Source organism: Mobula hypostoma, chromosome 19 (assembly GCF_963921235.1).
Source record: "Mobula hypostoma chromosome 19, sMobHyp1.1, whole genome shotgun sequence".
Lineage (NCBI taxonomy): Eukaryota > Metazoa > Chordata > Chondrichthyes > Myliobatiformes > Myliobatidae > Mobula > Mobula hypostoma.
This window is the reverse complement of record NC_086115.1, coordinates 53,333,856-53,347,100: the sequence shown is the minus strand read 5'-3', so window position 1 is coordinate 53,347,100 and position 13,245 is coordinate 53,333,856. Positions and strand designations below refer to the sequence as shown.

The 13,245-nt window shown below is 40.4% G+C and overlaps 1 protein-coding gene across 1 annotated transcript in view; it reads left to right on the top strand.

The window, feature by feature from the left end:
- The window catches only part of btbd16 (BTB (POZ) domain containing 16), a 127,935-nt gene that overhangs the window by 38,926 nt on the left and 75,764 nt on the right, over positions 1-13,245 (top strand). The window contains exons 9-10 of the mRNA XM_063071117.1: positions 4,579-4,648; positions 11,808-11,938. Coding sequence (XP_062927187.1) covers positions 4,579-4,648; positions 11,808-11,938 — 201 coding nt within the window. The remainder of the gene's footprint in view (positions 1-4,578; positions 4,649-11,807; positions 11,939-13,245) is intronic.

Genomic DNA, 13,245 nt, shown 5'->3' with positions numbered 1-13,245 from the left:
ATACCAGAAGTTTCTTCAGATACATAAAGTGTGAAAAAGAGAAAGGAGTGGATATTGGTCCACTGGAAAATGATGTTGGAGAGTTAGTAATAGGGAAACAAGGAAATGGCAGGCGAGCTGCATAAGTATTTTGCATCAGTCTTCACTGTGGAAGACACTAGCAGTATGATGGAAGTTCCAGGTGTCAGCGATCATGAAGTGTGTGAAGTATAACTGGACAGGGTCTTGGGAAACTGAAAGGTCTGAAGGTAGATAAGTCACCTGGACCAGATGGTGTACACCCCAGAGTTCTGAAAGAGGTGGCTGCAGAGATTGCAAGGGCATTAGTAATGATCATTCAGGAATCACTAGATTCTGGATTGGCTCTAGGAAGACTGGAAAATTACAAATGTCACTCCACTCTTCAAGAAGGCAGAGAGGCAGAAGAAAGGAAACTATAGGCCAGTCAGTCTGACTTCAATGTTTGGGAAGATGTTCAAATTGATTATTACTTGGAGAAATATGATAAAATAGGCTGTAGTCAGCATGGTTTCCTCAAGGGAAAATCTTGCCTGACAAATCAGTTGGAATTCTTTGAAGAAATAACAAGCAGTATAAACAAAGGAGAATCAGTTGATGTTGTGTACTTGGATTTTCAGAAGATGTTTGACGAGGTGCCATACCTGAGGCTGCTTAACAAGCTACAAGTCCGTGGTATTACAGGAAAGATTCTAGCATGGATAAAGCAGTGGCTGATTTGGCAAGAGACAAAGAGTAGGAATAAAGGGAGGCTTTTTTGGCTGGCTGCCGGTGACTAGTTGTATTCCACAGGGATCTGTGTTGAAACTGATTTTTGTATTATATGTCAGTGATTTGAATGATGGAATTGATGACACTTACTGCAAAATTTGCAGACCATATGAATATAGGTGAAGGGGCAGATAGTTTTGAGGAAGTTTTGATGGGCAAAGAAATGGCAGATACAATACTATGCCGGGAAGTGTAAGGTCATGCACTTTCGTAGAAGAAATGAAAGGGTTAACTATTTTCTACCTGGACAGAAAATACAGAAAACTGAAATTCAGAAATCAGAGTTGCAAAGGGACTTGAGAATCCTTGTGTAGGTTAAGTGTGTGGTGAGGAAGGCAAATGCAATGTTAGCATTCATTTTAACAGGATTTGAACAAAAAAGGCAAGGATATAATGTTGAAACTTTATCAAGCCTGGTGAGGCCTTGCTTGGAGTATTGTGAGCAGGTTTGAGCTTCTTATCTTAGAAAGGATGTGCTGAACCTGGAGGGGGTTCAAAGGAGGTTCACAGAAATGATTCCAGGATTGAATGGCTTGTGTTTGATAGCTCTAGGCCTGTATTCACTGGAATTCAAAAGAATATGGGATGACCTCATTGAAACTTATAGAGTGGTGAAAGGCCTTGACAGAGTAGATGTGGAGAGAATGTTTTCTATGGTGGGAGAGTCTAGGACCAACAGACACATCCTCAAAATAGAGGGTTGTGCTTTTAGAACAGAAATGAGGAATTTCTTTAGCCAGAGAGGGGTGAATCTGTGAATTCTTTGCCACGGGCAGCTGTGGAGCCAAGTCTTTATGTATATGTAAGGCAGAGGTTGATCGATTCTTGGTTGATCAGGGCATGAATGGATATGGGAAGAAGGCAGGTGATTGGGGCTGAGAGGAAATAGTGGAGCAGACTTGTTGGGCCAAATGGCCTGATTCTGCTCCTATATTTTATGGTCTTATTTACTTGATGACAAGCCTCTATCAATATGAACTGTATAGCACTAAGATAAACAAAGTATCATCACAATCATCATTATGTGCTGTGTTGTATGACATGGGCAATCATGGTCCCAAGACTATGATTGTTCTTGGCAAATTTTTCTACAGAAGTAGTTTACCTTCGTCTTCTTCTGGGCAGTGTCCTTACAAGACAGGTGACCTCAGCCCTTGTCAATACTCTTCTGAAGTTGTCTGTCTTGCATCAGTTGTCACAAAACCAGGACTTGTGATACGCACCAGCTGCTCGTAAACCATCCACCACCTGCTCCCATAGCTTCACGTGACCGTGATTGGGGTGGGGGAGGGGCTGCGCAAGTCTACACATTGCCCAAGGCTGACCTGCCGGCTAGCGGAGTGAAGAAGTGCTAAACACCTCCTTTGGTAGAGGCATATCTCCACAACACCTCCCCACCATCCTGGAAACAAAGCACCGTGTCCTCAAAAAAGCATATGGACTCTTCTGCCCTAATCATGATTAAATATTATATTGGCATTAATAGGCCTAGGTTAACTCTGCAGTGGAAATTTAGTACTCCAATTTAGGAATAGTCCATTTTCTAGATAGGTGTTTTTTTTTAGCATCAATTCATATCAATTTTCATCACTATTTCTATTAAGAGATGCTGAAAGTGTCTCATGATGACACCCGAAACATAACAATAAGGTTTGGTCAAAGTAATCTCTTTTCCTTTTATTCTTTTAATTATTTTAGAAGGAATTAAATTATTTGCTACTTGTAATATCAGCTATAAACCATGAGGTAGCACTCTTGTCCACGAATCAGATGATGTATGTCTAAGTCCAACTCTAACAACCCAAATACAGTGGGTTCCGGTTAAATGGGACACATCAGGACCAGTACATTTTTGCCCAATTAAGTCGCTGACCCAATGAGCTGATGTTTCATGAAAATAGTTAAAAAGCTGTAAAAAAACTGCAACAAATTATGTATTTATATGAAATACAGAACCAATTTGAACACTACCAATAGTACTACAGTACTATCAAACTGTGTATTAGTTCCTTTTAGTTATTGATAGGGGAATTCATCCAGTGAACCCAATGAGCAAAATAGACGCAGACAGCTAGTGCAGATAACAGACTGCCTTCATACAATGCTATCAATAATTGCATCCTCCAAATCTTCTTTTTCATTGTAGCATTCAAGATGATTGTCGATACCTTCCAATTCTTTGTAGTTCCTAATTTGTTCATCTTTACTCCCAGCCATTTCTGGCATTTCCAAGCCTGTATGCTTGAAACTGCAGTGAGCAAAACAGTTAGGAATTGTTTTGCTGCTTATTTCTCACCAACTATGAGTGACAAAAATCACTACTTTTTGAACACAACACAACCGACACTATTTAAAAATTGTTCACTCAGCACAGTGTAGTATCTAACAGCCACACTGACATTAGTTAAAACCCATTCAGCAACAGTCTCCTGCCCCAATTAAGCAGCACAGCACATCCAAATAAACAGTTTTCCCAATCAGAATCAGGTTTAATATCACCGGAAGATGTTGTGAAATTTGTTAACTGTGCGGCTTCAGTACAATGCAACTGTGAATTATGGTAAGTAATTAAATAGTTAAATAAGTAGTACAAAAACAAATAAAAAAGTAGTGAGGTAGGATTCATGGGTTCACTGTCCATTTAGAAATCGGATGGCAGAGCGGAAGAAGCTGTTCCTGAATCATTGAGTGTGTGCCTTCAGGCTTCTGTACCTCCTACCTGATGGTAACAATGAGAAGAAGACATGTCCTGGGTGCTGGAGGTCCTTAATGATGAACGCTGTCTTTTTGAGACACCACTCCTTGAAGACGTCTTGGATACCACAGAGGCTAGTACCCATGATGGAGCTGCCTAATTTTACAACTCTCTGCAGCTTGCTTCGATCCTGTGCAGTAGCCATCCCCTCCCCCCCCCCCATACCAGACGGTGATACAACCAGTTAGAATTTTCTCCATGGTATATCTGTAGAAATTTATCAGTGTTTTAGGTGACATACCAAATCTCTCAGACTTCTAATGAAATATAACTGCTGACTTGCCTTCTTTATAGCTGCATCGATATGCTGGGACCAGGTAAGGTCCTCAGAGATATTAACACTCAGGAACTTGAAATTGCTCGCTCTCTCTACTCCTGATATTTCAAATACAAAAATCTAGGCTAACACTCCAGTATAGTTTATGTTTGACACCTTCAGTGATACTCCCTTTATCATAAAATGTCAATTCAAAGCACCAACAGCTGCCCCCTAGTGGAAGTAGAAGGTCTTATATTATTTTTTTTGCAGAGAATGAAGAAGTTTTCCCAGCTTTCCAGGGCATGTTTATCCATCAATCAGCATCATTGCAACAGATAATTTTGCCAGTTTCACATTGTTATTTAGAGGACTTGTGGCGTGGAAATTAGATGCCTCATTTCCTAAATTGAATCTGCTCTCAACTATTCTTAAAGATATTTATGAATTTATAAGGCAGTATAAATGTAAGCCTTTTCTTATTTCATAGGTTTGCATTTTGTTTATCCTGCTTTTCTTTATGCAATAATTAATATCCTCACAATCTTACTACCACATTTTTATTAGAAGATTCATATGTGAACGTAACGTAAAAATGACCCTAGGGGTTTTGTCCTCTTAGGAAGCAGGATCTATGCAGCTGTAATTGACAATGAAACAGATACTTGTAATATTTTTATCAAATATTATAGACAAAATACATTATTTTACTATTAGCAACAATCAATCATGTTAAATTTTATTCCAAATAGGTAAAAATTATGTGTTGTAATTGTAGGTGTGCAACTGTTATGCTGGATAACATAAATACCACGACTGTCTGTCACTTCCATCAAGCTGCTTTGAAGGTAAATTGTTGGTAATTCCCGAAATAATATGTTAGTTATTTTAAGTAATCTCAAACATTGACAATACATTTTGGAAATCATGTACATTGGTCCAAATTTTCTTGTAAGAGCACACAAAGTTTGAAAGAGAACAGAGAAAATTTGCTGCCAGAACTTGAGGACTCGAGTTATAGGGAAAGGTTGAATAGGTTAGAACTTCACTCCCTGGAGTGTAGGAGAATGAGAGGAGATTTGATAGAGGTGAACAATATTATGAGGGGATAGGGTAAATGCAAGTGAGCTTTTTCCACTGAGGTTGGGTAAGGCTAGATCAAAAGGTCATAGGGTACCTGAAGGAGTATTCCTTCATTCAGAGGGTGGTGTGAATGTGGAATGGCCTGTCAGTGGAAGTGGTGGAGGTGGGTTTGATTGCAACATGTAAGAAAAGTTTTATATGTACATGGATGGAAGGGGTATGGATGGCTCTGGCACAGGTGTGGGTTAATGGGACTTGGCAGAATTGCAGCTTGGCACAGACTAGCTGGTCTGAAGAGCCTACTTCTGCATTGAAGTGCTCTTTATGACTAATTAGAATAAACTAATTGCATATTTTGATAATTTGAAAGAATATTAGTTAATAGAATTCCTGTTACCTTATCATGTGTAAATTATGATTAGGAACAGAGATAACTAATGTGACATCTTGCTTCCCTGGTCATCTTCAAAGTTCAAAGTAAATGTTATGATTAAAGTACATATATGTCCCCATATACTACCTTGTGATTCATTTTCTTGTGGGCATACTCAATAATGCTATAGAATAACCATAACAAAATTAATGAAAGACTGCCCAAATAGGGCGTTCAACTAGAGTGCAGAAGACAACAAACTGCGCAAATACTAAAATAAATAATAATAATAATAAATAAGCAATAAATTTTGAGAACAGGAGATGAAGAGTCCTTGACAGTGAGCCCATTGGTTGCATGAACATTTCAGTGATGAGGCATATGAGGGTGAATGAAGTTATCCCCTTTGGTTCAAGAGCCTGATGGTTGAGGGGTAATAACTGTTCATGAACCTGGAGGTGTGAGTTCTGAGGCTCCTTTACCTTTGTCCTGATGGCAGCAGTAAGAAGAGAGCATGTCCTAGGTGGTGGGAGTCCCTGATGATGGATGGAGCTTTCCTGCAACAGCATTTCATGTAGATATGCTCAATCTTCGTTGGACCTACACTGTGCTTACACTGTGGCATTTACACTGAACCTACCTGATATTCTGTGGCTGCTCCTCTGAGGTAATAGAAGTTTGCAACTTTAAGTGCCAAACTATATAGTGACATAGAGAAGTACACCACAGAAACAGGTTATTCGGCCCATCTAGTCTGTGCCAAACGATTTAAACTGCCTAGTCCCATTGACCTGCACCCAAACTATAGCCCTCCGTACCCTGATATCCTTATACCTATCAAAATTTCTCTTAAACGTTGAAATAGAGCTGGTATGCACCACTTGCAGTGGCAGCTCATTCTACACTCTCATGACCCTCCGAGTGAAGAAGTTGCCCCTCATGTTCCCCTTAAACACTTCACCTTTAACCATTAACCAACAACCTCTAGTTGTAGTCCACCCAACCACAGTGGAAAATGCCTGCTTGCATTTACCCTATCTATACCCCTCATAATTTTGTATACTTCAATCAAATCTTCCCTCAATCTTCTACTTTCCAAGGAATAAAACCCTAACCTATTCAATGTTTCCTTATAACTCAGCTCCTCCAGTCCCAGCAATATCCTTGTGAGTTTTTGATGTTGTACTTCTGAGTTTACAGTGTGGAAATGACCAGCCTTTCCACATTAAAGAGGGACTGCAGGGTTTGCATGAAGGAGAAGAATGGGAGAGAATATAGTCGACCTCCATTGTTGGCAGAATGTTTCAATTCATCATTAACTCATCCTAGGAGCAGCCACAGAATGTGAAGTAGGCTCAATGTAAATGCTATGGTGCAAACTCAGTGTGATTCCAATGTAATTACTGCAACATTCACATATTAGTATTGTAACCAGAGTCTAACATATGATTAGTCAGAGGAGTGTGAAGAAAAAAATGGTTTCTGACTAATTGAAAAGAAGTTTTTGGAGCTAATAAAGTGGATGGAGGCAGTGAATGCATTGTTCCTAGATTTTCAAAAAACATTTTCATTCTAAGCGGCAGGTTATTGCATAAAATAAGGGCGTATGGGATTGAAATTATCTGTTACCACAGATGGAAGCTTGGCTGAAGTACTGAAAAAAGAGAGAAATAAGTGGGTTGGTTTTAAGTTGGCAGATTGTTACATGTGTACTACCTCAGGGATAATAGGGCCTTAGCTATTCAAAATTTATTTTAATGACGTCGATGAAACCACAGTGTGTAACATATCTAAGTTTGCCACTGCTAGAAATCCAATTAAGAAAATGAACCATAAGAGAAATGGAAAGAGCCTGCAATGGATATCATCAAAGGACTGAATATATCAGCAAGTTGAGTTGAGTTGCCAGAACAACCTTGTACTTAATATCAGTAAGACCAAAATACTGATTGTGGACTTTAGAAAGGGTAAAACGAGGGAACACACACCAGGAAAGGGTGAGCAATTTCAGGTTTCTGCATGTCAACATTTCTGAGGATCTATCCTGAGCCCAATGTATCAGTATGGCTACAAAGGAGGCACTGCCGCAGCTATCTTTAATTCAGAGTTTGAGGAGATTAGGTATGTCACCAAAGACACTCAAATTTCTACAGATGTACCATGGAGAGCATTCTGACTGGCTGCATCGCCATCTGGTATGATGAGAAGGAAACTGATGGAGTACAATTGGGCAGCACGGTAGTATAGTGGCTAGCATAACATTTTATAGCACGGGGATTTGGGTTTAATTCCTGCCGCTGTCTGTTAGGAGTTTGTACGTTCTCCCCGTGACTGTGTGGGTTTTCTCCGGGTGCTCTGGTTTCCCCTCACAGTCCAAAGATGTACCAGTTGGTAGGTTAATTGGTCATTGTAAATTGTCCTGTGATTAAGTTAGGATTAAATCGGGGTTGCTGGGACGCATGGCTTAAAGTGCCAGAAGGGTCTCTTTCATGTTGCGTCTCAGTAAATAAAATAAATAATATACTTTATGAGAGATTATGCACCTTAGTAGAGAGAATGGAAAGCTGCCTACATTTGAAAAGCTGAAAAAGAAACAATTCAGCTAATAAGATCTTTAATTTTTTTTTGAAATGTGTATATAATTGTTAAGGCCAGGATTTATTGCCGACATCCTAAGTAACTTGAGAAACTGGGATTCAGTTACCTTCTTGAACTGCAGTTCTTTTGGTGATGGCAGGAGATTCCACATTTCCCTCTGGGTTCACTCCCCATGAGTGGGTATAGCCGCAGTGCAGCAGAGGTTTGCGATAAGAGTTGTCCTTCTCCCAGCAGAGCTGTCAACCATGGCTGACAAGCCCCATCTGCTCGAAACGACTGGTTTTAAGGCACCAGCCTTTGCCCCTTCTCCTGTCATAGAAATGGTTCCACTAGGCTTAGTAGCTAAACCACATGTGAAGGCCAGGAGCTGGACTTGGTTATTCGATTAGAGTAGATTATGAGGACACTCAGTCCTCGTTTATTGTCATTTAGAAATGCATGCATGCATTAAGAAATGATACGATGTTCCTCCAGAGTGATATCACAAAAAGAACAAGACAAACCAAAGACTAACACTGACGACCACATAATTATAACATACAGCAGTGCAAAACAATACCATAATTTGATAAAGAGCAGACCATGGGAACTGTAAAAAAAAGTCTCAAAGTTCCGATCGACTCCTGATAGTCCCCGATAACAGGCGGCAGAAGGGAGAAACTTTCTCTGCCATAAACCTCCAGGCACTGACAACTGTCGATGCATTGGAAGCACCCGACCATAGCAGACTCTGAGTCAGTCTGAAAACTTCGAGCCTCTGACTAGCCCTTCGACAGCGAGCACCAAGCACCACCTCTGCCAAGCGCTTCGACCCCGTCCCGGCCGCTGAGCAACAAGCAAAGCCTTCCCCTCCGGAGATTCTGGATCACACAGTAACAGCGGCAGCGAAAAGGCATTTCAGAAGTTTCTCCAGATGTTCCTCCGTTCTCTCATGCCTGTCTCCATCAAATCAGGATTGTGCACAGCACCCTACTTGACAGATAGCAGATATCATTCACCGGAGTGGCCGCGCAAGCTGCATCGCGTCACCATCTTCTCCTCCGAGGATATTTGAGGCATACACCATTGGGAGCATTTATTAGGTGGTGGGAGTTTGTCCAGATTACCGCTGTGACGCCAAACCAAGTTATCAGACGATTGATGCTAATGAGAGAGATAAGAGAGACAATGGAGAAATGTTCAAAATATTAATGAGAAAGGAGAGAGAGATTAACAGAAAAGAAACACAATTCAGCTATTGACAGACCGGTTACTTTGAACCTGAACTGTTTGAAGTTTGATGGACAAGTGATACCCCAGCAGGGGGATAAAAAGAGCAGGTTTGCTAGGCACGGACACACACCACAAGATCGCGAAATAACGAGACCCTGGAAAGAGTGATGCACCCCCACAAGTTGGTGGGAGCTTGGAGGTCCGGTTCGCGGGAACCGACCATAGGCTCGCAGGGTGTAAAGGTACAATCGGTGGGAACCTGGTGTGTGTGTCCGCCCTTGCCTGGGTGCCGGGTTCACCACGGAAGAACGATCGTAACCGGAATGGAGGGGTCACAGTCGGTGACCACAGCGGGATAGAAGACATAAAAGGGTCCGCCCGAAAACCACTTACGAAGACATCAAAGGTCTGCCTGAATCAAATTGCATCCCCCTCCCCCCCCTCTCCAACGGCACAACAGCGATTACTGCGAACTGTACTAGCTGAACTGAGCTCTGCGTCACTTAAGACTGATCATTTTACCCCTAGACTGCGATAGAGCTTGGTTTGATTCCTATTACCCTAGTTCTGTGTACATGTGTGTATTATCATTGCTAACCTGTTGCATGTATATCCTTACGATTAGAGTACTGTGTTACTTATTTCTTTAATAAAACTTTATTAGTTCCTAGTAATCCAGACTCCAACTAGTGGTCCATTTCTGCTGGTTTGGCAACCCAGTTACGGGGTACGTAACACCACCCCCCGGCTATAACAACCTTAAGGACTGGAATATATTATAGATAATGCACCCACAGTTTCTTTCTGGCCATTGGTGGGGAGAATGAATGCTCATGCTATTGGATTGGTGAACCAGTCCCGTGGACTGACTTGTGCTGGATGCTGATGAACTTCTAAAATGTCATTTGAGCTGCTCTTATTCAAGCAAGTTGAAAGTATTTAATTGTGCATTGTAAATGGTGGAAAGGCTTTGGATGCCAGGAAGCAAGTCACTCACCACAAGCTGAGGAAGCAGCTGTTTAGGACTAATATGAGATGAAATGATCACAACTAAATTGTCACTGGAATTCTTTACTTGGATGCTCAGTTATTTTGTATACTCAAGGCCATGATTCACAAAGTCTTATATAGAAAGTAATTGAAAGAGTGACTTAAAACCCTAAGAAGAAATGGAGAGCAGCAGTAAATAGATATAGAGGCACAGAATCGTCTATGATCTTATCAAGTTCAAGCAAGCACCCCGCTTCTATTTATATGTTATCAAGCCAATGATTCATAAACTTTCGAAAGTTTAGCTATCGCATCAAATACATATTATATACTACATCTGAGTTGTGAGAACCTGTGAAGGCCTTATTTCATTGCCCTCCAGCAGAATGCCACTCTAATAAATCCTGAATTTCTCCCCTGTGTGGTTCCAGTCTCTGAACTAATTTTGAAGACCGTACATAGTATATGTTTCCTTGCTCTCTTCCTTTCTGTATTCTTCCTTATTTAATTCCTTGAAGGAATTTAAGGGGATGGTAATTCTTGCTATTGCTACTAGTATAACATGACCACAGATGATCAAGAGTGATGAAACAACATGGAGCTTTAAGTTATGATAAATTTCGGTTCATAATAATTATTTAGTGTAATGAAGCTTGAGTGGCCAGATAGCTGCAGGCAGCATTTCTTACTCAGTGCTGTGACTCAGCAATTGGCACTCCCTTCATGATTATTCTAATCCGGTAATAATCTGCTAGTTTCTATTATGTTTTATCCTGGATTTAAACATTTGTGGTTGTGAATGAATGTGTTTGTTAGGAAGTGTAGAGAAGGCTTGACCAAATGCAGAGCAGCGGTGAGAGATCACTTTAATAATAAACTGCAAAATAACAAGTCACAAGGGGCCACAAAACAATGGAGAATGGATACTTAACCTGGCAAGGCAACAAGTGACTGAAGGCTAGGAGCAACCGGTTGAGGCTGGCTTGTTCCCATGAATGAAAAAGGATTTTGGATGAGAGCTGGGTTTAAATCGACTGCAGGTGATGAATTGGAAACGAGTGGGAGTTGACTCCTGTTAGGTAGGTGGAGACTGGGAGGTGTCTGTTTGTCCAGGCCTTACAATATTAGCAAATGTATTGCATGTGCAATACTTTACATCATTGAAGAGCTGAAACTGGATCCAAGATATGAACAGTCCCATGAAGAATACAAAATATAGATTATGTGAAATAATCATGCTATCCTTTTAGTAAGTCCTCTTTGTAGCCTAGATCTGTTTTGTAATTGGGGAGGGTCTGGAAGGCTATGTGAGGGGTTCCAGGTCACACAAAGTTCTCTAAAGAATCAATGGATTCAATTGGAGCATCATCATCTTTTGTTACTGTATTAAGGGGCCCTTCATATAAACCGTAAGACCATAAGACAAAGGAGCAGAAGTCGGCCATTCGGCCCATCGAGTCTGCTCCGCCATTTTATCATGAGCTGATCCATTCTCCCATTTAGTCCCACTCCTCCGCCTTCTCACCATAACCTTTGATGCCCTGGCTACTCAGATACCTATCAATCTCTGAACACAACAAAACACAACAATCCTATTTATGAGTTAAATTTAACAAAAAAAATGTTTACAAGGAGAATTTTCATTTCAATTTCTTAATTGCTTTTCAAATGATGTGTTTTGCTTCCAGGTAGAACAGATCCTTCATGACATTACTTTGAATTAACTTGTTGATTTGTTATTTCTGATTCAGTATAACCAAGAAAAATTGAGACAAGCCTGTGAGAGATGGTTGGAGTTAAATCTTATTGTGCATTTAAGATATGAGACCACTCTGCGAGATTTACAAATGGAAGTCCTGCAAAAAACTTTATTCTCACCAAGGTTAGTTGACTGTTATGTTTGTGTGTGAAGTACCCACTTTAGAAACATAGAGAACCTACAGCACAATACAGGCCCTTCGGCCCACAAAGTTGTGCCGAACATGTCCTTACCTTAGAAATTACTAGGCTTACACATAGCCTTCTATTTTTCTGAGCTCCATGTACCTACCCAAAACTCTCTTAAAAGACCCTATCATATCTGTCTCCACCACCGTTGCTGATTTGCTACAACCTGCTCAGATACAATGTAGACCATCCTGAACAAATCCTCTCCTGAAACCACAATAAAAATATAATCACTGGTTGAATTTTTTGGATCGAACCCTGGATGTTCCAGGATTTCAGAATCACAAACTATTCCCTGAAATGGATATCAAGTGCTCCATAAACTGGAGTCTGTCTTAACAATCAATATAAGTTGAGTTCAGGTATGAGCTTGCATTTGTCTATGCCAGATGCTGAAGATGATGAATGCCACACCTTGTTCCCTTTACCCTAGGCTGTCATATTGAATGTATCCTCTTTTGACATCTATTATAATTTGAGTTCTCATGCATCATTGGATGTGTTCCTATATTAGCATATTTGCCTGCCTGCCTGCCTTCTCATTGTAATTCTGTTTCTTTTCACAGACCTTTTAAATTCCACGGAGGTCAATTTTTGAGAACAATGGTGACCATGATCACATGGTAATCATTGGGATTCTATCCTATAGAATTGATTGTGTCCTATAGGATTGTATCTTATTTCTTGCTGTAAATTTCAGTTCAGGGCCATTAATACCCCAGACTTTCAAATGATGATTACTGTCTGCACTTTGATAAGTTTTATGTTCTGAAAGTGGAATGGGATTTCTATCTGACAACATGACACTGGGAACATTCAGTGTTTTTTTTACTGGGGTCAGAAATAATTTTTTTTACATGGGACATCATCAACTAATATTCTCACTTCTAAGAGAGACCTTCTGCAGTAAAAGAAAACTCAGGCTGCTGCTCCAGCAAAATAAAAACAACTGATGTCGAAGTCCAGATACAAAATCTTTTTAAGATTCATTCTATTTCTGCCAAATGATTCTTGCTGTTTTGTGTGTGTAGGTTGTGCAAGCACAAAAGATACAAGCTCAGATGCAGGGGACTGCTGGTGCATCATCATCATCATCATCATCATCATCATCATCATGTGCCATGTCGTATGACGTGGGCAACATTGTCTTCATGACCATGATTGTTCTTTCCAAATTTTTCTACAGAAGTAGTTTGCCATTGCCACCTTCTGGGCAGTTGACCCCAACCATTATCAGTATTC